The sequence below is a fragment of the Porites lutea genome, chromosome 4, assembly GCF_958299795.1.
Source record: "Porites lutea chromosome 4, jaPorLute2.1, whole genome shotgun sequence".
Classification (NCBI taxonomy): Eukaryota; Metazoa; Cnidaria; class Anthozoa; order Scleractinia; family Poritidae; genus Porites; species Porites lutea.
The window spans coordinates 27,870,683-27,894,247 of NC_133204.1; the positions used below are offsets into that span (position 1 = coordinate 27,870,683).

Consider the following 23,565-nt stretch of genomic DNA (forward strand, 5'->3'; position numbering starts at 1 on the left):
CGATTTCTCTTTCCTACATCTTAATATTCGTAGTCTTCCTCATAATTTAGTAAAGCTGACTGACTATCTATCATGCTTAAACATAAAATTTTCTGTAATCGGAATTTCTGAGACCTGGCTAAACGATTCTTCTCATTCGGTCGATATTAGTGGTATCAAATTTCTTCTTTCTTTTTCAAATTTCTTTATCGATCACTTATGGCGTTGTACCAGATCAAATGAAAATAGCTCGTATGGTACCACTGTTTAAAGCTGATGACCAGTCACTATTCACCAACTATAGGCCTATCTCGGTTCTACCAACCTTTTCAAAATTTCTAGAGAGAATCATCTATAATCGCTTATATGATTCTTTAACTAATTTACATATTCTCTGTGATAACCAGTTCGGCTTCAGGAAAAACCACTCTACGACGCTTGCCTTGATTGATTTGCATGAAAAAATTTCATCTGCTATTGATCGTGGTGAATTAGCGGTTGGTGTTTTTTTAGATCTCTCGAAAGCTTTCGACACAGTTAATCATTCCATCTTATTTGATAAACTGGGACACTATGGTATACGTGGCTGGGCTCTGAAATGGATTAAGAGCTATTTTTCCAACAGACTTCAATTTGTAGAATACAATGGTTATGTTTCGTCTTGTGCTAACATCATGTGTGGCGTTCCCCAAGGTTCAATACTAGGGCCTTTGTTTTTTTCTGCTCTACATCAACGATATAATCAACACGTCAACAATATTACAACTGATATTATTTGCCGATGATACAAACGTATTTGTGTCTCACATGGATAAAGACTGCCTGACTAATATACTGAACGCTGAGCTAAATAAGTTGTCATTATGGTTTAGAGCTAACAGGCTTTCATTAAACTTGAAAAAAACCAAATTCATTGTATTTAAACCATGCCAAAAGCGTACAAATCAAACTATTCAACTTTTAATAAATAGCCAAAAAATTGATCAAGTAAAAGAAACAGTTTTCTTGGGAGTAATCATGGATGAAAACTTAAATTGGAAATCTGAAATCTCACATGTCGCCAATAAAGTTTCTAAATGCACAGCAATTATTCGTAAATCCAGTTTCTATTTATCTACGAAAACCTTACGAACACTATATTTTTCTCTAGTCTATCCATACTTTTTTTACTGCAATTTAGTTCGGGCCTCTACTTACAGAACTAACCTTATTCGTCTTGAGATTTTACAGAATCGAGTGATCAGAAGTATAGCTAAAACCACTTTCGATGCACATACTGATCCAATCTTTCAAAATCTTGGTATCTTAAAATTTCATGATATATACTTAATACAACTAGGCTTATTCATGTACTCCTATCAAAACCATTCTCTACCTTTAAATTTCATTGTAAATTTACCTTACAAAGTCAAATTCATTCGTATAATACAAGAAACTTGTGTAAATTCCGTCTGCCTTTCTGTCGTACTCGAACCAAACAATTTTCCGTTTTTTATCAAGGACCTAAATTTTACAACACCTTAAACACCAACATCATCAACGCTTACTCAGCTTTTTCCTTTAAAAGAGCACTTAAGGCATTTATTTGTAATAACTATTAGGATACTCCAACAGAAATCTTGCGAAAAAGCCTTTTAATATTCAACATTGTTTGTAAACTTCCGTAATAGTGATTAGTTTAATTTTCCACCTGATATTATTTTGTATCCGTCGCCGTAATTTTTATGCCATCTTCGAAAAATTGTAATTGAGGAGGCCTAATTAACATAAGCTCTATAGTTTCCTTTAGGCCTCCTCGCCATTTCTTCCTACATTTTTTTGGCATTTCTTTGTAATTATTGTAATCGTGTGGCAAATAAATAAATACAAAATAAATAAATAAATAAATAAATTATATAGCATGTTGAGTAGAATGTCCTTTGCGAAAGCCACACTGGGAAGAGAGAGTTGAATTGTGTTTCTCAATGTAATTAATCATTCTAGTATACATAAGCCTCTCAAATATTCTGTGGAAGTTTGACAGTAAAGACATAGGTCTATAATTATTTGGGCCCTTCTCGTGATCAGATTTAAAAACAGGCACACTTTCGGACAATTTCAATTTTGTAGGGTATCTCCCTAGGCTGATAGAAATAATAAATAGTTCCGAAAGAACAAGGGCTATGATGCCAATTGTCGGAGAGGAGTATAAACCGTGTGATTTTTTTACAAGGCAGAGATAATATCTCAGTCTTTGGATAATCATATGTTATTGCTTGAAAAAACGAAGATGGTATTGGAGACATAGTTTTGTTAAAAAAATCGAGATAATGCTAGTCTTTACACTAGAGCCTAAATAAGCTGAGAAATATTTCAAGACAAGTAAATTTTAAATTCTTCAAGTAAAAGACAGTTTCACACACAACCTATCTTTTTCACTTCAGGTTTACTTAAGCCTATTTTGCCACACAACATAATTAAGATTGATTGACATGCTTCGCCTTTCTCAAAGCTTAGAGACCGCGAGTTCGCTAAGTCGGTTTAAAGGATGGTTTTCAAGTCACTTGAAACTTTCTTGAATCGTTTCAACTTTCCGACTTTAATGAGATGCAAAGTAAAGTTACTTGAGATTTTACTTAGGCCTTCACACTTATTTTTTGGTTTAGTAAAACTTAGCTCTTAAGTCTTACTTAACAGCCTAATGTAAAGACAACCAATGTTGTTGGGAAGAAGGAATCTCACTTACGCGTTTACTCCCATCAGACGCAAAATGTTCATCGGCAATATTAGGAATATGTGAAAAATCTTTGACGAGTTTATTCTTTATTTATTTTATTTACAGATAGGGTCCTTCATTGCAATAACAGCGTTGAGCTTTTTCTTACGGCGAAACGATACCTCATTAATACCTGTCCACGTTTTTTTTTATATTTGACATGTTGGCTTCAAAGTAATCACTGTAATACTTCTTGCTGATACGTATTAGACTTAAAGTTTTATTTCTATAATAGTTATATACCTTACTTCATCGCCCGATGCGTAGAGTTTGTTTTTCATCCTTGTAGATACCTTTAATCCAGTGGTAATCCAAGGCTAGGAAAGCACTTTTCTTCGGCGACCAGATAATTTGATTTAATTTAATTTTAATGTGTTGAACTTGTTATATAAAGAAGAAAACAACAGGTCGGCATTATTTTTACGGCTACTAAGACTGTCATCCCAGTAAACTTTGGAAAGATCATCATTGAAACGAACAGCAGAGAATTGTGAGTAATCGCGAAGTTTAATAGTTTTAACTTGTTTGTATTTATGTAGATTTATCTATCGCTGATTTTATGACACATACCTGTGAAAAATGGTCGCTAACATCCGTAACAATAATACCACAACCAAGAATTTTATTTGGGTGATTAACGAAAATGTTATCAGTTAGGATGGCTAAGGCTCTGAGAACTCGTATAGCTTATTAACTGTTGGAATGAGATAGCAACTCTGTAGGTGTAATAATAAGTTATGACTGAAGTGGAATCTTTCACACTAAGCAGGTCTATATTGAAGTCGCCCATCATATATAAGGCTTATTTAGTCAAAGAAAACTTATTCAATAGTTTCTTCGAAATCTGTCGGAAAAACGTCAGGGGAGTTTCGATGACGGTAAATGATTCCACCTATTATACTTTACTTAGCGGAGAAAAATATTTCGATCCACAAAGATTGGAATGCCTCATTAGAAGACTTTTCTATGAACTTGTAATCCAGTAATTCATTAAAGGCGAAATACTTTATTACAATATAGGCCAGTCCAAAAAGAACTAATTCCAAAGGAGCGCAGGATCAAATGCCTAAATACCTAAACCAGTACCCAAACACGGTTATTCCGAACTCGAAAGAATATGAGATCCACTGGAAAATAAACTTTACTAAACTAGCGGTAACAGTCGGTTAGGAAGTGCTGGCGAACATGTGGGTTTACCTTGGAGATGCGATAGATGAAAACCCGGCTTTCATGTCACAGAAGGCCCTTCTAGTTCCAGTCAACAAAAGGAACTCGCCGGATGGTGAAAGTGGAAAATGGATTGAACAACACAGTAAACAAGACTCATGTTTATTTAATTCAACGATTTTATTCACAGCTGCTAGGACACAATAATCAGCCTGTGAATGGCGAGAAGCGAGGAGAGAATACAAACCCCAGCGCACCTGTTAACCGTGCCGTCAGAATATTAGTTTCTGACTAATTCGTTCCCATGTCTCTCAAACGTCAGATATTACATTTCTTGAGTCGGCATATCAGTTATCTTGATTAGTACAGCAAAGGGGTTAAGGGAGTGGATTCATTTTTAGCCTGATTGGCGTATAGCCGTTACATTGTTCACTGGAAGTTTTTGTTGTTGTTGTTGTTGTTGTTTTTTTTTGTTTGTTTTTTTTTTCAACTTCAAGTATCAATAGGCCATTTCATGGTTCGTAAGACTATCACTTTCAAGAAAGGTTTTGAGAACACAAACTTTCTTGTGAAATCTGATGACATTTATTAGCACGAGAGGGCGAATGCGACGACTGCTATAGGAATTTGCTGCGAATGAATTCACACTAAAACAGTTCACACCCTCACTGCCGTTGCAGCTAGCGCCACGTCTACAATACCAGGCCGGTTACTTGAGGAAATTATCTTTTTTCAGCTCCTGAAATCCGTGTGAAGCCAAAGTGCAATGGTTCTTTTTATGCTAGCGAAAAGACAGATGTAAAGTTTTCCTGTAAGATCAGACGAAACGGTCGAGAAGTGTACGAAGTGCACTGGGAGAAGGACAATAAAACACTCCGAGCAGCCGACCATAAACGAGTGACTATCGTGCAGCGATGGTTAAAGATAAAGAATGTCAAGAGAGGCGACGCTGGTCTTTACTCGTGTATTGTTCTGAACAAGTGTGGAGGGAGGAACGTTGTTCACATTCGCCTGTATATCCTAGAATGTAAGTACAGTATGTTGTGTACCTCAAAACCCTATTCAAACCGTTAGTGGGGGGGGGGGGGGGGGGGGGGGCGCTGTAGAGGTCATCCTCGCTTTAAATTTGAATAAGTTATGACCCCCAAACTGAGTGAGTTTTCCTCAAATTTATCTGAGAACATTTTAAAGTCGTCGTGACGTATACGTCAAAATTGATGTTAACGTAGCAACCGAATTTTGACGGCCTATTTTTCAAAATCTGCTTTTCTCTTTAAAAAAAAAGGTTTGGTTTTGTTTCTTTTTTTAGTGAATAATTTGTGAAAAACAGATCGAAACATGAATTTACAATGACCAAAGTGTAATTTCAGTTTTCTACTTCCTTTTTTCTAATACACATATCAAATTTTCTATCAGGATAACCTCTATTTTTACGGATTTTAAGGTGGCTCCGTAATTAATACAAGAGCATTTAGCTGTGACAAATTTTCCGTCATAACTTTTTGGTTTTTAACGCGATGGCTGCGAAACTTTGCAAAGAACAAGATATATCATTCGGCAATAATACGAAATATTCCGATTTCATTGATGCTAAATATTTCTTGAGAAATTAGCGCTTAAAAGGACCCTGCTGTTCAAAGAAAATCGCGTCTAGTAAAAAAATTTGCTGATATTTTTTACTGAAATTTCTGGTATCGGCTTTAATTGATATAATAAATATGCCAGAGGAATTTCAGAAAAATCGTTGGAGCAGAAGTCCGTAACTAAAAGTCGCTCAAAATTCAGCTGTGAAATTGTTTTGGAATTTCAAAAATAAATTACTATCAGGTAGAAGGAGACACCAGTTTGAATTTTCGGGACAAGTAAATTCGACGTTTGCTAATTCTTAAAACAAAAGCCGATTGCCTATCGTGCTATTCTTTAAAAGGTACTTTTTAGTTTTAGAAGCACTATAAATTGCTCCAAAACTTGCTCTGAAGTAGAATGACTTGTTCTTCGACAGCTTTAAAATATCCCTTGGCAGTTTCGGCTCAAACTCCTGTTGCACACATTTTGATCTATTGCAATGCATTTTCAACGACTTTTACCGCTGTTCGCTGCTTCCAACTCAGGAAAACGTATTGAGATTGGACGCTACCTCGTATCAGAGCTCAGATAGAACTGTCCAGCACCTTTGTTTATGACTACAAAATGAGCACGAGCGGCAGTTCTGCGAGGAATTCGCACCTCACCCAGGGGGGACGAACGACAATGATGCCCATGCCTGTGAACCGAATAACATCACAGTGCAAAATAAAATTATCGCAAAAATACTGCCCGTGAATAAATTTACAACTCTGAAATTTTTGTCACTGCTTCCTTCAATGAATGGGTATTTTTTTCTTGATTGTTATGTTTTTCTCTGCAAGCTCTCTGCAATACATGTTTATACAGATCAGTTCACAGACATGGGCATCATTGTCATTCGTTCCCCCTGGCTGAGGTGCGAATTCCTCGCAGAGCTGCCGCTCGTGCTCATTTTGTAGTCAGAAACAAAGGTGCTGGACAGTTCTATCTGAGCTTCGATACAAGTTAGCTTACAATCCCAATACCTTTTTCCTGAATTGGAAACAACGTACAGCAGGAAACGCCGTTGAGGATGCATTGCAATGCATCAAAATATATGTAGCTGGAGTTTGAACCAAAACTGCCTAGGGATATTTTAAAAATGTCGAGGAACAAGTCATTCGACGTCAGAGCAGATTTTGGAGCAATTTATAGTGCTTCTAAAACTGAAAAGTACCTTTTAAAGAATAGCACGATAGGCAAGCGGCTTCTGTTTTCAGAATTAGCAAACACTGAATTTACTTGTCCCGAAAATTCAAACTGGTGTCTCCTTCTTCCTGATAGTAATTTATTTTTGAAATTCCAAAACAATTTCACAGCTGAATTTTGAGCGACTTTTAGTTACGGACTTCTGCTCCAACGATTTTTCTGAAATTCCTCTGGCATATTTATTATATCAATTAAAGCCAATACCAGAAATTTCAGTAAAAAATATCAGCAAAATGTTTTACTAGACGCGATTTTCTTTGAACAGTAGGATCCTTTTAAGCGCTAATTTCTCAAGAAATATTTAGCATCAATGAAATCGGAATATTTCGAATATTGCCGAACGATATCTCTTGTTCTTTGCAAAGTTTCGCAGCCATCGCGTTAAAATCAAAAAAGTTATGACGGAAAATTTGTCACAGCTAAATGCTCTTGTATTAATTACGGAGCCACCTTAAGCAAAGTTCCAGTTATTTCTTTTATAACAAATATCGGCATCATGATATTTTTGCTAATAATGTGTTAGCTAACTTCTTAATTTTATCAGCCACCTTATCATGAAGTATTTTTCCTTTTAAGGTCACTTTAACGGTAAATTGATGAAATTTGGGTTCTGTCAAAAAATTAAAAAAAAAACATGGGATCACAATGACATCAATTTTTGTTTTTCTGATGTGTCCAGCGAGTTATTCCTAGATCTTATAGAGATGATGAGTACATTATTCTCTAGATTATTGGTGGCCATATCATGAGCGCTTTTGAAGTAATAGAGGGGGTGGGGTGGGTGCTCCAAGATCCCCGGTCGCTTAAATCAAGGAAAAGCCCGGACTGGCACAGAAAAACCTTCGCGTAAACCATCTGATATCTACACTCAGACATAATATAGTTTAAACGAAAGCTACTAATATGCCAAATTTTACCAAGCGTGTGTGTGTGGCTTGGCTGCTTGTTTTGGTCGGGTGAGGAATGACAGGGTATTCCTGTTTTTATCATTATTCAGTCCAGGTTATCAGAGCATATTTATATCAGGTGAGCCAGCTTGCTTTACAGTGTGACTGCTGTAACCCGGGCACTTAGGCATAGCTGACCAAATGGATTACAGGAAAATAGCAATACATTCCAAGAAAGTTAATTGTGGGCCAATCAGCAGCTCGTGAAAAACAATAAGTTGCTCGAAGAAATATCAATAGCAAACGTTTTTCAAGCAAACAAACTGTTTCCCCAGACAATGTTTTTCTATTCGTAACTTTACATTTAACACCCAGAAGAATTACTTGTTTCACGCAAGCTGTTATTTTGTCATCTACCAGCAATTTCTTTGCTACCATTGCTGCGCTTTAAAATAACATGCGACGTCAAGCCAAAATTATAAGTAACGTTTCGCTTTTCGCCTCCGTCATCATTCTAACGGACCTCTCAGGAAACAAGGGCTTTTCAGCGCGTTCAAAAGTTCACGTCTGTAGGTTGTGTCTGGTTGATTTCGATCCATATTGCTTATTCGTTTCGTGGTAATTATGACTGACAACTAACTTTCTCGGAATGTATTGTTATTTTCCTGTAATCCAATTGGCCAACTTTGTCTAAGTGGCCCCGGTTAGAGTAGTCGCAGGTCGCTTTCCATTCAACAACATTCCGGTTTGAAATTTCGGAGATTCCACGTGCCTAATGGAACGGTACATTCCTGTTAAAGACCCGACCCAAGCCACCGCACGTTTGGTTATTGTTCTTGTAAGCAGGATGCAAAAGAGCGGTGCAGGGGACAACAATTTTCCAAATGCAAAGGGACATTTTTTGGTCCGATCAACAAAAATGACCAGAATGGTCAAAGAGGTTCACCTTCAAAGCTAGTGCCGAATATTCCGGTCGAACCAAACCGAAATGGTCCGTTCCGTTTGATGTACCAGCCTAAATGTCCGGAATTTTGGGTTGAATGGAATTAAAGCCCCCGCACTGTAATTTTTGGCTTAGCTTATGCCTTATTTGCATATACTTTATGTGACTGTTGGGAAGGCATGATAGTACCGATAAACCTTAAATGAAATATGGTATTTAAACTCGTCTATGCCACACTGTTGGCAAAGACGAGGCGAAGTCTACGATCTCCCCTCTTCCCCGCAGTCATATATACAGGAGGAAATATTTTAGCTCTCAGACGCAAGCAACTCTTGGAATTTTTGGTACGTTATTTCTTCCCAAAAAAGACTAAGTCAGAGTAATTTGTCCAACAAAATGTTGTGGTTGTTGTTGTTGTTGTAATTAAAATACAGACGAGATTTTGCGTTGCCCGCTGCTTCCCTCGGTTCTAGTCTCGTGTGGCAGTTTTGTTAGTCGCCTTTGACTCTTTGTAATTGTTCTAAAGTTTCTGACTGTGATTATTATTTTTTTTATTGTTGCTGTTATTTAAATCGCTGCCTACAACTACAGTGAACGGGAATTTAACATCAGGTAAGAATAGCAACAAGTAGGGCACTTCCTTATAGCTTACCAAGCAGGCAATAGATTTTCTTTTAACAAAAACACCCTTCGCTTTCTTCTTATAGCGGCCCCGTGGTTTACTGTGCCAAAACGCAAGCTACAACAAAACCTGATAGCCCTACCGGTCGGTAACTCAGTAAAACTTGACTGTTCCGCTGAAGGATATCCTCGCCCCACGATAGCATGGTACAAGAACGGAAAACCCTTTAACGAGAGAAAAGGTCGCTTGCTATACTTGGATCGAAAGTATGTGTTGGGTTTAAAGGGCATGGTACCGTCAGATACTGGAACATACACCTGTAACGTCAGTAACAATCTTGGATGGATCAACCATTCATACTATGTTGACGTGCATGGTAAGGTATTGCTTTGACTCGCATGAACTACAGCCACAACCCCTCTTATCAAAAGCTTCATTGCCTGGGGAGGGAGAGATAGGGGAGGCGAGAGAGGTAAGGGCAGGACCTGGTAGTTCTATAAGTGTGGGAAGCAGGAGAAATAGGGAGGAACTATGCAGTAATGTTTTATATCTCGCAATCGATAAAAAAAAGGCTAAAGGAAGGAACCAAAAAGGGGCTGGAGCCGGGAATGCAAGGTACGAGAGGAGGGAGCATTTAACATGACTCTCCCGCCAAGGATGGCTTACTAGCCTGCGGTTTTGGCCAGTTAACGGCCCTTATTAACAGCCCCGTGTTTGCTAGAGACCTCAACAATATAATAAAGTTCTTACTTACTTACTTACTTATAATTACTTACTTACTTACTTACTTACTTACTTACTTACTTACTTACTTACTTACTTACTTACTTACTTACTTACTTACTTACTTACTTACCTACTTACTTACTTACTTACTTACTTACTTACTTACTTACTTACTTACTTACATACATACTTACTTACTTACTTAAAAACATCTAAACTTAACACTTCAAAGCTGAAGCAATTCGATTTTGTGACAAAAAGTGCTTTTGTCTGCAAAATGACTTCACTTTTACATGATTGCGTAATTCAGATTCACAAACATTTACAGTCCATGGCGAATTGGAAAAAAAAATCTGGCCGTTTCATTTTGGACACTCCTTTAGTCGAGTCTATTACACATATATATACATGTAGTCCTCCAGCTTGTCATTACTTCAACGATACTCTCATAGTATGACCATCTTTTTCTCTCTCTCTCTCGTACACATAGAAAGAAGCCGTGCCAAGCCAGTTGTCCTTCAGATGATAAACGCAACTGCTTTTGTTGGCGGAAGTGCCACGTTGCTTTGCAGGGTATTTAGTGATGCTATGCCTCATTTCCAGTGGCTACGATGGTTTCCAATGCATTCCAACAGCTCTGGTAACAGCACTGAAGGCAGCAAATGTCAGTATGAAGTCATAAAACAGAACCAACAAGCTTCCATTAATCGCCTTCGCACTAGCAATAGCAGGCACGCTTTCCATGAAGACACTCTGACTTTGGATAACGTTACAAAGAAAAGTGAAGGAAAGTACACTTGCATTGTGGGAAACGCTCTTGGTTATTCTGTGCGGAACGCTTACATAATAGTTCGCGAAAAGATTGGTAAGTGGTTGCCCGTAATCGTAATTATGAAAAAAAACCGTCAAACAAGCGAAACTTAATCTATCTAATCCTTCCCCAGCAGCAATTCAACGCCCGGCGGGCCTAGCTCCGTCGTGTGAATTTAGTAATGGCTTCTCATTAAAAACAAATAGGATAACTTCATGAAATTAATTCTTACTGTAGCTCTTTTGAAGAACGCTCTTACGATATGCTATTTTCTTGTCAGTATACATTCATACGGCCCAGGAGCCTACGATGGGCTCCTATAGGGCCTGAGTCTCGAGATACTCTCTTGGCAAAGCAAGGCGTAAAGCCTAATCATTTAGTTTTGAAAATGAGTTTTAAAATTTCGTTGTGAACCGACAGATATTTTCGGAGAGAGGTAGGACAGAATTTTCACACTCGTCAATGACACCCTGTTGCCTTGGTTACGAGATAGACGTCATTAGTGACATGAGGTCTAGCCAGAGAGCTATTTTTCAGCAAAAAGTAAATTTTTCGTACTTTTCTGCACAAAAATGGCATTGAAAACAGAAGCAAAATCACTGAGAGTAAGTTATTTATCATAATTATACAGCTATTTTAATAAACGTTAAACGTCTGAAGGAAAAGAAAACAGTCTTACATCTATTAAACCAAATATAGTCATCAGTTAGCCTGGTAAAACAGCCGAAATTTTGAGACGCCACCATTGGTTTGCTCGCGTCGGAGAAACGAGCACGGAAATTCCATAATGGTGACGTATCACTACCTATGCAGATCTGTGTCGTGGCGTTTCTGATTAGTTGAAGAAAATTTCCCCCGCGCATGACCAATCAAAAGCAACACCCAATTCTGGCTACTGATACGTCATCAGTATGGAATTTCTATAGATATTTCTGTTCTTCGGACGGCTTTTCTCAAGTACACAAACGGTGGCGTCGCGAAGTTACGACTGTCATGTATTCTCAGGCTAACTAATGACTATGTATTACTGTAAACGGTTAGTGGAGGGATTTCAGTTTTACTGGCGAAAGAAGCATTGAAACTATACACCAGTACTACTACTACTCATGATTTACAGGTTTTCTAGCTGCTTTTCATCCGACAACCTTTGTTTGAAAAAGCTGTAGCCAACGAAGAAATACTTCTACGTCAGAATGCAAATTTATGAAACCCAACACAAGGGTGGATTTCCATTGTCGTGAACATTTCTACGTGCGTATGCGCGTTAATAAAATAGAGGCAATATATGGAAGGTCATTCAACTTTTACATTTAAGCGCGACCTTGAATACATTGCCTTTATTTTATTTACGCTGGTAAAAATTACGCGGCAGTGGAAACTCACCTTTATCGTCTAACGTCATAGTCTTTGGGTAATGTTGCCTGTTCAGAAGTTAGTGATTCTTATTGTTTGATGAGAGCAGGAGCACTGTTGGAGGAACAGATGCAGTTTTTTAGCAGTAAGGTGAACCTCTAAGGTTCTGAACCTTAAAGGTCCTCTTAATAGGGAAGTTCCATTGTAATCTACCCAACTCTCGTTAGTCTATACCAAATTAATTAGTTGAGGATCTTTTTCAATATCCCAACATCCCTCTCTTCTTTTATATCGGTATAGTTTCTAATGATAATAATAATGATAATAATAATTCACTAATAATAATAATAATAATAATAATAATAATTTTTTTGATAACAATGATAACTATTAAAATCCTATTTACAATTAATTCACTTAAAATAAACTATTTTGTCAAAAGACTATTTACGATTCCTTTCGTTAAAAAAACACTTAGTTTTGATTAGAAAAAAATTGATTTCATTATTAAAACAAAAATTATTCAAATTAAGACAATCACTGAAAAAAATCACTGAAAAAGGGGAAAATTAAATAGCGTTCACAATGTGTTAATGACGAATATTTGCCATTTAAAAGTAACAAAACACATCACTAGTCCGATTAAATGGCTCCTTCAACAACTTCGACGTCAATAATAATAATAATAATAATGATAATGATAATAATGATAATGATGAGGATGAGGATGATGATGATGATGATATTGATGATGATGATGATGATGATGATGATATTAATGATGCTGATGATAACTCATTAAACACAGCTTCTGGATGGCTTGCTGGAGTCTCTCTTAAACATTAAGTCATTGCCCGTGACTTTAGGTGTCTAAGACTTTGCGAAGGATTCTGGCTGTACCCAGTAATTAAGCACGCTCTCTGCAATGATTCTGAAAGACAGGTGACACCAATCTCTGCTAAACACTTGTCTACGCCTTTCGAGACAGTTTCTATTGTAGTTATTATTGGGCCAGTTATGACTAGTACCATAGCTACTCTGCGCAATTTCAAGATCCGTTTCAACTCCCGCTTAGTTAAGGCCGGTCTTATTATTATTATGTCGCAGTATGAAACTTTGGAATGCTGTCCACATTATGAGTAGTATAGGGCGCATAGCTTAACCTACACCACTTGAGAAGCTATACTTAGAAGCGTAAAAAGGTCGATACGAAACCTAATACGATCCTAAAATACATAGTGATATGAATCTCTCTACTTAAAAGCCAATTTAGAATATTAAATATTAAATTCTGATACTCTGTAAAACCTTCGTTATCTCTACTAAAAGCTTACTTATAATAATATCAAACTCTAATGTTCTAAAAAATCTAAGTAAAAACGTCAGCAAGCTTGTGTTTCTAGATTTCTAGAGAAAAAACAAAACCCAAAAACTGAAGTCCTTAGAGCCCTAACTAAGTATTTATCTTAAATGTTCTGGCAATGTTTAAAGTGTTTGAGATGACCGACTTCTGCATCCGCTCAAGTACGCTCCGTGCTCTCGCTCCAAGTAGCTTCCTCACCGACTTCTCTAGATGTTTAGAGTAACCACCCAGTAAGTCAATTATTACGTTGTACTGTTCAACCCTGTAACAATTGTATCTCTGCTTCAGCTCCCACATTATGGGTCCATACTTGAGTGTCTTTTCCTCATCTTTCTTAGCTCTACTCTCAATCCAGGGGCAGCTCATTTCAATTGTGCAGACTTCTTTCCTCTCGTGGCTGACAAGTCGCGCGTCGATCCGATTTGCTCTAACTTCGTTGTGCTCTGTATAGATGGGAATATCCCAAAACGCCTCAGTCGTGGTGTTCTGGTAAGCTGGTTTTGGCATCACCGGTGAGTACCATGGTGGAACCTCTTCTATTAACCCATGCTCTCGCAGGAGCTCAAAAAACAGAATCTTCAAAGCTGCATTATGCCTATATAGGTACTTGTTTGTGCCAGGGAGGAACATCCAGCCAATACATATGCAAGGCTCTCAGCTACCTTCCCACATAACCTGCATAGAACTTCGCCGTCGGTGGAGGTTTGCGTCTTCTCCTTTGTGTAGAGCTTCGTAGGTAACAACTGCTCATACAATTCATACATGCCCGCGATGGTATATGTAGGGCATGTAGCCCAACCTTTTAACCATGCAAAGCAGCTGGTTATGCTTAGGCTCTCATCTTCCCATCTGATACGGAATAACTTTCCTTGCCACTTTTTGTCTTTAGCGATCTCCAAGAACTGCTTCTCTTGAGATTGCTTCAACAGATTCCCAGCTCCTGCTGCAGCTACCACGTTTCCTTCTGTTGTAACACACACGGGATTTAGGGTATCAAGCTGAAGTGTGATGTTGAGTTCTTCAGCGTACTTAGCTGCTTCCTTTACGAGCGACTGGTGGCCTGATGCCATGGCGTGTTCTTCAAATTCTCTAACTGCTTCCACAGTCTGGTCCGGGTTGTGATACAATTTCAGTAGCGATTTGATTTTAGTTATATTGTACTCGTGTTCGACTGATCGCAGGCCTCTACCCCCGTTCTCCCTCGGTAGATATAACAAAGAAGTCAGGCTAGCTGGGTGCTTGCCACCGTTCTCAACTATGATCTTCCGAGCTGCTCTGTCCACATCTCTTAACTCTGATAGAGGCCAATGCTGTGTCCACATTAAGTACGGCAGGACCGGAAGTGCATACTGACTAGTTGCCTGCACACGGTTACAATCAGAGAGGGGGCTGGACCATTTAATAGATATCCTGCGTAGATACTCTTTAGCCGCACAAGCTAGGGCCAGCCGTTCATCCTGTCGAACGTTCTCTAGCACCCCCAGGAATTTGTAGTGTTTTCCTTCCCCAAGAGCCGTGATGGTAGTTGTCTCGTCCATCCTCATACCAGACTCGTCTAGCACTTGGGCTCCCCTCTTCACGTGTACCACTGAGCACTTTTTCTGATTCCAGTGGAGGCCGATGTCCTGCATCGCTCCTCTAGTCTCTTTCAGCACTCGGTTCAGCTTGCTCTCGGAGGCAGCAAAAACCTTGAGGTCGTCGATATACAGGAGATCGGTGACTTTGACTCCTATAGGCTTGGATAACCGGTATCCCTCTGTCATTATTATTATTATTATTATTATTATTATTATTATTATTATTATTATTATTCATTACTATTATTATTATTTATGGCCGGATAAGCTAGGCCATTAGCTAGTCAACGCTACAAATTAGATCAATACATAATGCGTGAGGGCACTAAGACATTGTTTGTTTTCCATGCAGACGAAATCCGTAGCGAAGACGGAAGTACCTCCACCACCTCAGCAACAATTCCGTCTCTAAATGGTAAGAATAGGTTAAAGCCAATGAGATATTTAGTACCACTGTGAGTGAATTTTTGTCTATTTGCAACGTCATCACAACTTCTGCGGTACCGAGAAAACGTTATCCCAGTGCGAGTTCGTAATATACGGGAATTGGGAAGGAAATTGCCGTCAGATTCAAATTAAAGTAAGCAAAAACTGTGAGCAGTTACTCAGAAATTTTTGCATTTGCCAAAGAATTATTACTTGTGCAGTCAAACATTGTCACAGTAATGATTCAGTAGTGCTGCTTGCGTAGTTCATTCTTCACTCTAGGCTTTAATTTCCTCGGTCCATATAGACAAAGTACTTGTAGAGCTGAAGTTTAGAAAGATCTACGTCCTCAAGGCGATCGCGAGTTTCAGTAAAATCTTTCTGCAAATTACTGACGTAAATTCCGTTCCAACTATAAGCTAGCCCAATCGATTTTGAGGCGCAAATTTCCCTCGCAGTATAAGCCTAGCCGATTTTGAAACACAAATTTCCCTCCGTATGGAAGGCCCTCCGAATATAAGACCCTCCAAAAATAAGCCTCTCAAAAGGGCCTTTGAAAAATATATGTCCCGGGGCTTATTTTACGGAATTTTAAGGTATGTCAAACTCAATTGATTCAAACGTCGATTGGGGATTAGGTTCGGTACATGAAAAGATCGAAGTTTGAACTGGGCTTAACGAACTCGGCACAATTGCCTGCTCCCCTGTTGGCTTGATTAGTCCAATGGATAGAGCGTTGCGTCCGGTCATCGTAAAGCAGTGGCGGATCCAAAGGGGGGGCCGGGGGGCCGCCCCTTATATTTAGACCAAACTGAGCCCCCTTCCCCCCCCCCCCCCCCCCCTTTCCCTTATCTTAAGGTGTGGATCTGGCACTGCAAAGATCAGGGTTCATTTCCCGGTCAGGCCTGACTTTTTCAACCACTTACTATAGGTTGTTTATTTAATTTAACCGTGAGGATCATTTTATTTTCATATCTTTATCCGCAGTTCAAAATCAGGTATGAGTCATTTCATATCTTTCCATTAAAAAAAAAGAAAGTGGGTTAGGTGAATTTACAAGAGTCGAAATGGTGCCATTATGGTACCTATTGTAGGTCACAAGCAAATAAACATGCATGCATAACCTCCGTTGAGATGAAAAAGTATTGAAGTCGTTCTTAGTTCTATTTTCTGTCTTGAACAGATTCGAGCGAAGCTGGTGGTCAGAAAAGAGAGAGGCCTGCAGAGAAGAAAAGTTGGATTGATAGTTTAAGATACCCCTGGCTCTTGATTGGACTTTTGGCAACTGTGATTATCACTGTTATCACCGTTCCTGCTTGGTTTTGCTGGAAGCTTAAAAAAACTCGGGCCTCATCGCCACCTGCTATTGCTTTGCTTAGACCACGATACGACGCCCGGAATGAGTACGTCGTTGTTCCAGATTTCAAATGAAATCAATTAATTATGAAGATTCATATGCGTTCATCTGGACAACGATTTTTGAGACATTGTGCCTCCCGCAATATATTAGTCGAAAGTTCGAACACATGGAGTAGCCGTACGTACTTTCGTTAGAAGATTCTAGGACACGCCTTTGTCGTAATATCTAAATCGTAAGGAGGTCTTTGAAAACACAACATCCCAAAATCTTTTTGGGCAATACTTGCTGCTTCGAACAGTTATTTTTACAGAAATAGTTGTTGCGCCCCTGATATTAGTTGGGTAAACGCAATTTTAACGATGCTCAGCTGTAGTTACTGCACATCTTTTTTCATCGGCTACTGTCCTCACTAAACACTGTAAATAAAAAAGATCGTTTCTAGCCCTAAAAATGATTGAGGTTGTTTCGTTGAGTAAAAAACAGAACCATTTTTGGAGTTGGCTCCCTTAATAAGGGCCAACGCAGTCCAATTACTTAAGATTGATTTTAGAAATGAGCCCTGGCGTCGACCGGAATTGACATTTGATGGGGCTTTTTTGGTGAACTGTGCTCAAATTTAAATGGCTCCAGAAGAGACTAAATAGACTGAAGCGTGCAGGGTTATTAAACTGGCTTTTAGTTTTGGCGACTGTACCACAGGGTACCCAGACTCACAACAGCCCACTAGACAAGCCAAACGATAAGTCCATTTGTATGGGAATTTATCGTAAAATTGATAAAAAGGTTAAAATGCACATACCGTAAAAAGCCATTAACTTGCTAAAATAGCGTTTATAGCTAAGAGCAGGAAACAGTAAGAAAACAACACAGAAACAATTCTTTATAAGGTATGTATACTTTAGTAGCTGTTTATGTACATTATTTTAACCGTTCTATTGATCTTAATGATAAATTTCCGAACAAATCCTTATAATTTGGCTTCCAGTAGCCTCTTGTGAGTGTGGACGCCCTGTGCTGAAACAGATCTTTTTAATTTTTCAACGTATTATTTAGCAAGGCTGGCTTGAAACACACCAATCACCCTTATTACACTGTACTAAGATAAAGTATGAAAATACACCTTTTGATTTGAAAGTAAATCTTTATATAATTAGACCTGGTACCCTTTATAAAAATGACCCTTATTTCTCTCTCTTGATGCTTGATTTCTCTTTATAATTATCTCAAAACTTAATTTGAAATTTTCAGGGGAAAAGTCCATACGTACAGTAATTTTCAAGGAGTTATAATATCTATTCTAGTGGGGCTAATTTAACTCCTTACAGTGGACTCCAAAAAGGAGTTTAAAGAACACTTTCTCAGGAGTAAAAGTGCCCTCAGATATTGAGGAGTTAAAATAAACCCAAAAAAGGAGTTATCCTGTACCTAAAAGTTTTACTCCACTTTCAGAGTTAAATTAATTCCAAAAAGAGTAAAAACAACCCCTGTAAGGAGTAAAAATAACCCCATTTCGGAGTTATTTTCACTCCAGACTGGGAGTAAAAATAACTCTTTTGACCCTAAATTCGGAGTTAAATTAGTAGTTAAAGTAACCCCCAAAAGGGGGTTATCCTGTACCTAAAATGTTTACTCCATTTTTGGAGTTATAATAACTCTCTAAAAATTACGGTGCATTTAACCATTTATTTAATGAATGAGGCTGAGTATCTCATGAAGAATTATCTCCATTAATTGTTCATATGATACGAAAGCCAAATTCATTGTTTTATTATTCTTTCAAAATAATTCCTAGTTTAAAAACATAGCTAAAACATGCTTAGCTCCATAAATGTTAAGTTCATCTTCGATATTGCTCGTTTAGGGCTGGTCAGCTCCGCAAATATTCTCCAAATAGCAGATGTCGTTCTTCGAATTGTCTTCTTGCTGTTTTTGCCATGTTTTTAGCTATTATTTCGCCTAGTTCTTATTCTTGAAACGACTGAAATGTCTGCCTTTTTTTTTTCACAATTAAAACAACTCAACATCGTGCCCAGGTCTTCTCGGTTAAAGATGCATTAACCTGCAAGGAGGCTGCTCGTTTGACGTCATCGGTTCATTAATCGCAAAATTCTTCCAAATTTGGTCATCAGTAGCTGGGTATAGTGAATTATGCGTGTGCTTTTAGCCAATCAGAATCGGGGAAATATTTTGAATGAATAATAATGACTCTTATATAGAGTCTTTAAACCTCTCTAGAATGGCCACCTCTCTGCAGCGGCCACTTTCTTCTGTTTCCAAGGAGGCCGTTGTTGAGAGGTTCAACTGTAAACAAAGTTAAGAACTCCCAGGGCACCGTGTCACCCATTTGCAAGGTAATCAAAGACGGTCTTGGACACTGGAAACTTTGCTGTGGATTCCGGATTTCATGAACTGAACTCTAGACTCCTTGTAAGGGGAACTTAGATTCCTAAGACCAGGATTCCAGATTCCGGATTACCTTACAGGCCTTACATAGGGCAAAATCGTTAGCCTGCGAGCAAGCTCTCCGGGGCGCTCTGGCGGCAGGGTGGGTAAAGGAAGGAGAGCTTGCAACGATGTCTCTGGAATGTGAATTCACCCCGTCCAATTCACCCGTAGCTCAACGTCGACTTAGCTGTCAGATTTCCGCCAATCAGCACGAAGCGGAAACGAGCGCAAATGTAAACAAACATTGAAAAACACGTGCCAAGGGTAAGAAAGAACAAAAAAACATGATTGGACTCAATTATGAAATAAGATAAATGAATAATGAAATAATTTTCAAAAGGTGTTGACAGGCAAACAAGACACCTGTCAATAACCATTTCTTTTTTTATAGCTTTGGATCTTACTATAGTGTCTTCGAGAGATTTTCCTTTTCGCTGCCGCGATGTTTATTTCTACTTTATTACCTATCATTTCTTCTTGATCTGTTTTTCGAGGTTAATAAAATTAGCTAGGTCCACGGACGTTCCAAAGCAGGGGCCTTAGACCCAGGGTCCATGTTTTGTCCTTCCTCCAGCACCCCTTGCTGGATAAGGCAATGATACGCTACTCTAATGTAAAAGACACTATTCACAACACTCATAATGATATGCGAGGTTAAAATAATTCAATAATGGGTTCTTTCATGGCTAGTCTAGCGGTCTCACGTGCGATTACGTAATTACCGATAATAAATTCTGGTTTGGCGCGAAAATAGACCATTCTTGCTCAGTTTTTCAGCGGAGCCGCGAAGAGCTGGTCTCTTTTCTTTTGGAAGATACGACCCACGCGATTTTCTTGACGATTTCCTGATGGCTGAGGGTCAACCTCCGGAGCCGAACGTTCAGTTACTTGTCGATCCTGTAGAGCCAGTCGTGAATCCACCGGTCGTGAACCCGCTAGTGGTGAATCCGCCGGTTGTGAATCCACCGGATGGCAACCAGTATGTTAATGTCGCTCAGCCTCAGGAACTGGAGGTAGTTCTCTTTTAGTTGTTATGAATTCTTTCGTGGCATATTTCTCTTGTCTGTCGTATCTTTCAGGTTCTTCACACAGCATGGTGGAGAAAATAACGGAGAGCTTTTGGCCCGATCGCGGCCTGTTATCGAAATCTTTTCGGAAGATTGTCGGGTTATTCCGCGTGGCTAGTTAACGAACTAGCGTTCGGCGTCTGGCTTGTGGCTGGAGGAACGCCGTGGATTCGCTTATTTTGTATTTCTTTCGGCCTTTGTGGTCATTGGATGGTTACAAAACCGTACGAGCGAGGTGGCCGATTTGTTCGGCGGTGGCTAGTTGACGGATTAGCGGTCGGCGCCTGGCTCTTGGCTAGAGGAACGCCGTGGACTCGCTTGTTTGTATTTTCTTCGGCCTTTGTGGTCGTTGGATGGTTACAAACCGTACAGGCGAGGTGGCCGATTTGTTCGGCGGTGGTTGGTTGACGGACCAGCGTTGGGCGTTTAGCTTTTAGCTAGAGGAACGCTGTGGACTCGCTTATTGTACAAGCGACGTGGCCGTTTTGTTCGGCGGTGACATCTAGCTTTTGGCTAGAGAGACGCCGTGAATTCGCTTATTTGTATTTCCTTCAGCCTTTTTGCGGTCGTGGGATGGTTACGAATGGTGACAGCGAGGTGTCATTTGTGTTTTGTCTTTTCCTTCGGCTGATGTGGCCTTTGGATGTTTGTTATGAGTTATGATAATGGGTCATCGTTAATTGTTGAACGTTGCTAGGTCGTCTTACTTGTATTTTCTCCTTTGGCTGTGCCTGCCGAAGGATGTTTATACATGGTAACGCGAGAAGTTACGTGATGTTTTTGTTTTTTTTTCACGAGGCCTGTAATGAGGTTTTTTATGGATAACACTGGGTGCTTCGCACATTGAGGTGGGCGGTGATTAAGAGTCTCTTTGTTCCTTTGCAGAGATTGCGTGAGGAGGTGAGACAGTTAAAGCAGTCAGTGGAGGCAGTAACCAACGCGTCGCCTGAGAAGCTCGTGGAACAGATCTTGGCTTATGCTTCCAGCCCGTTGACAGAGTTTAACAAGTATGAGGTGCTTGAGATGTTGGAGACTCTGCATAACAAGGCCGCTGACCGTAATCATGACAGGAAGAACTACTATCGGCTCGTTCATCAGTCGGCGAGGGAAAAGGTGGAGTTGTCGAAGGACCACTTCAAGGACCTTGTTATGCGCCTATTAGGAGACAAGGACCACGAGAGGGTCCTGGATATCGTTTCTAAAGTAGAAAAGAAGTCAAATCGCAAGAAGCCTCAAGCGAACGACAACAGGGGTTCTGGTGTGGCACGTCCGTCTCGTCTATTTTCTTTGCGATGTTATTTTTGTCATAGGCGAGGTCATATCAAAGCTGATTGTCCTGATTTGAAGTCCAAGCAGAGGAAAACGGATCCCAAATCAGACAAGTAGCTTGTGTTTAGATCTCGTTAGTTCGTACCGGTGTTATAGGTTGAAGGCCGCCTGGACAAGGCTGTGTGTTGTAATATTGCTTAATTCTTTGCGATAATAAACAAACTTTTGTGTGTATTGAATTAATCTAGTGCATATTTTACTCTGTCTATTTTGTCAGCATAGTTATAGCGACTTTGAAAAAGGGGTATCCTTGAGACAAGGGCCCTCCAGCCTCGCTGGTCTTAGCTGTTATTTCTCTGCTGACTTTGACGGGGATGATTTTAATATGGTCTTAGATTTTTCGGCGATTCAGTGTTTAAAGGTGTCTTCACTACCCCTTTTTCCTAGGGAAACATGTGGTGTTGGGAAAAATCTGACTCCTTTGATCTTCGACTTCAGGAGTTACGAGGCAAAGAAATTGAGCTTCCAATGTCCTGGGTCGATTGTTTCGGTAACCCCGTCGAGGTCAGTGGAGAAGTGACAGCCTGTGACCGTGTTAGATTACAGAGGATACAGAGGGGAGAGTTAATTGGTGATATTTCGGAGTTATTGTTCCGTGACCCACATTGTTTTCGAGCTGGAGAATTGCATAACCATTTCGAGTATTGGCACTACATTGCGCGAGATAGCTCGTCACCCCAACAGGCACAGATTCTTGGGTGGATAAGGGACAAGGTCTCGATTAAGCCGTTTTTCAAGCATTTTAAAGGAAGTTTTAAAGGAGAATTGTTCGATTCAGACGAGCCTCCAATGAAGGTGTTTAAGAACAATGTCTCTTGCAAGCCTTTTGTGTCATTTGTGGAGGAAACGTTAGTTGCGCGCTTGAGATCTGGAGCTATTTCGCTGTTGGGGAGAGTGGGTGTGGTTGCCCCTCCATTTATTGTTCTTCCCCTTACAGTTGAGCCAACAAAGCCAAGGTTATGTCACGATGCGCGCTATCTTAATTTATGGATGCGTGATATGCCTTTCTCTTTAGACAGGCTGATAGATTTACCGCGTTACGTGGGAAAGGATACCTACCAAACGGTCCTAGACGATAAGTCTGGCTATGACCATATTCTTCTTTCTGAAGACAGCCGCACGTATTTTGGGATCCAATGGGGAGGGTGGTATTTCACGTATAATACCCTTCCTTTTGGGTTGAAGATCTCCCCGTTTGTATATCATACTACTGGCCTGTTGGCTAGTAATTTCCTTAGAGCTATAGGAATCCCTTGTTTGCTCTACATCGATGATCGACACAATGGCGAACTGCAGGTGGCACTCGATAAGGGGGAATACACTACTATTAAAACTGTTGATGATCGTCATCTTGCGGCGGCTAGGTCGGCTATATTTCTTGTTGCTTACCATCTTGTCAGCTTGGGCTATTTCCTTGGTTTGCAAAAGTCAATATTGTTCCCAAGTAAAGTGGTTCCCTACCTTGGTTTTTTAGCGGATTCTTCTAGGGAGGTGTTCTGCTTAAAGCCGGAAAAGAAGGAGAAATTATTGCAACTTGTCCGTGAAATACTCCATGCCTCTAAGGTTACGGTGAAAACCTTGCAACGCCTGGTTGGGAAATGTGTCTCTTTTAGTCTAGCAGTACCTGCAGCCCAGTTGTTTACGAAGCAGATGAATGCAGCTATTGCCGGTGGCCAACGTACTCCCCACAGGCTAATACCCATCAGGGGGGATCTGCGTGAGGAGATCTCCCATTGGCTGTTTTTGGAGGGTTGGGATGATCCGGTAACATGGCGGGATGAGCGTCATATTCGTGTGTCCGTTGCAACTGATGCTTCCGCATCAGGCTGGGGTGCTATTTTGTTAGCCCCTCATCGTGAGGAAATATCAGATTATTGGACGGAAGAACAGTGCAAATGGGGGATCGCCGCGAAGGAAGCTATTGCGGTCGACATGGCGTTA

At 39.7% G+C, this 23,565-nt stretch overlaps 2 protein-coding genes, 1 long non-coding RNA gene and 1 pseudogene across 3 annotated transcripts in view; 3 read left to right on the forward strand and 1 right to left on the reverse strand.

The window, feature by feature from the left end:
• LOC140933184 (uncharacterized) overlaps positions 1-4,955 on the forward strand; it is a 16,710-nt gene extending 11,755 nt beyond the window's left edge. Inside the window, exon 3 of the long non-coding RNA XR_012165030.1 lies at positions 4,638-4,955. This is a non-coding gene — a long non-coding RNA (uncharacterized lncRNA). The remainder of the gene's footprint in view (positions 1-4,637) is intronic.
• A 4,312-nt stretch (positions 4,956-9,267) lies between these two features.
• Positions 9,268-17,917, forward strand: LOC140933183 (fibroblast growth factor receptor 2-like). The gene is made up of 4 exons (XM_073382695.1): positions 9,268-9,543; positions 10,384-10,758; positions 15,350-15,412; positions 16,607-17,917. Exons 1-4 carry the CDS (start codon positions 9,456-9,458, stop codon positions 16,852-16,854), a joined length of 774 nt encoding a protein of 257 aa, XP_073238796.1. The 5' UTR covers positions 9,268-9,455; the 3' UTR covers positions 16,855-17,917.
• Positions 13,414-14,547, reverse strand: LOC140935283 (uncharacterized; annotated as a pseudogene).
• Positions 17,918-20,010: 2,093 nt separating the features above from the next.
• LOC140934488 (uncharacterized) lies at positions 20,011-21,681 on the forward strand. The gene is made up of 2 exons (XM_073384104.1): positions 20,011-20,241; positions 21,181-21,681. The coding sequence occupies exons 1-2, from the start codon at positions 20,077-20,079 to the stop codon at positions 21,679-21,681; spliced, it is 666 nt and encodes a 221-aa protein (XP_073240205.1). The 5' UTR covers positions 20,011-20,076.
• The last annotated feature ends 1,884 nt before the right edge of the window (positions 21,682-23,565 follow it).

What these genes read in the sequence shown, in the direction of transcription:
- LOC140933183 (XM_073382695.1), top strand. Translation starts at nt 9,456, where the DNA reads ATGGTACCGTCAGATACTGGAACATACACCTGTAACGTCAGTAACAAT. An exon ending in AATAGTTCGCGAAAAGATTG is followed by an intron (nt 10,759 to 15,349) that starts GTAAGTGGTTGC and finishes TTTTCCATGCAG; the next exon opens with ACGAAATCCGTAGCGAAGAC. An exon ending in AACAATTCCGTCTCTAAATG is followed by an intron (nt 15,413 to 16,606) that starts GTAAGAATAGGT and finishes TGTCTTGAACAG; the next exon opens with ATTCGAGCGAAGCTGGTGGT.
- LOC140934488 (XM_073384104.1), top strand. Translation starts at nt 20,077, where the DNA reads ATGGCTGAGGGTCAACCTCCGGAGCCGAACGTTCAGTTACTTGTCGAT. An exon ending in CTCAGCCTCAGGAACTGGAG is followed by an intron (nt 20,242 to 21,180) that starts GTAGTTCTCTTT and finishes GTTCCTTTGCAG; the next exon opens with AGATTGCGTGAGGAGGTGAG.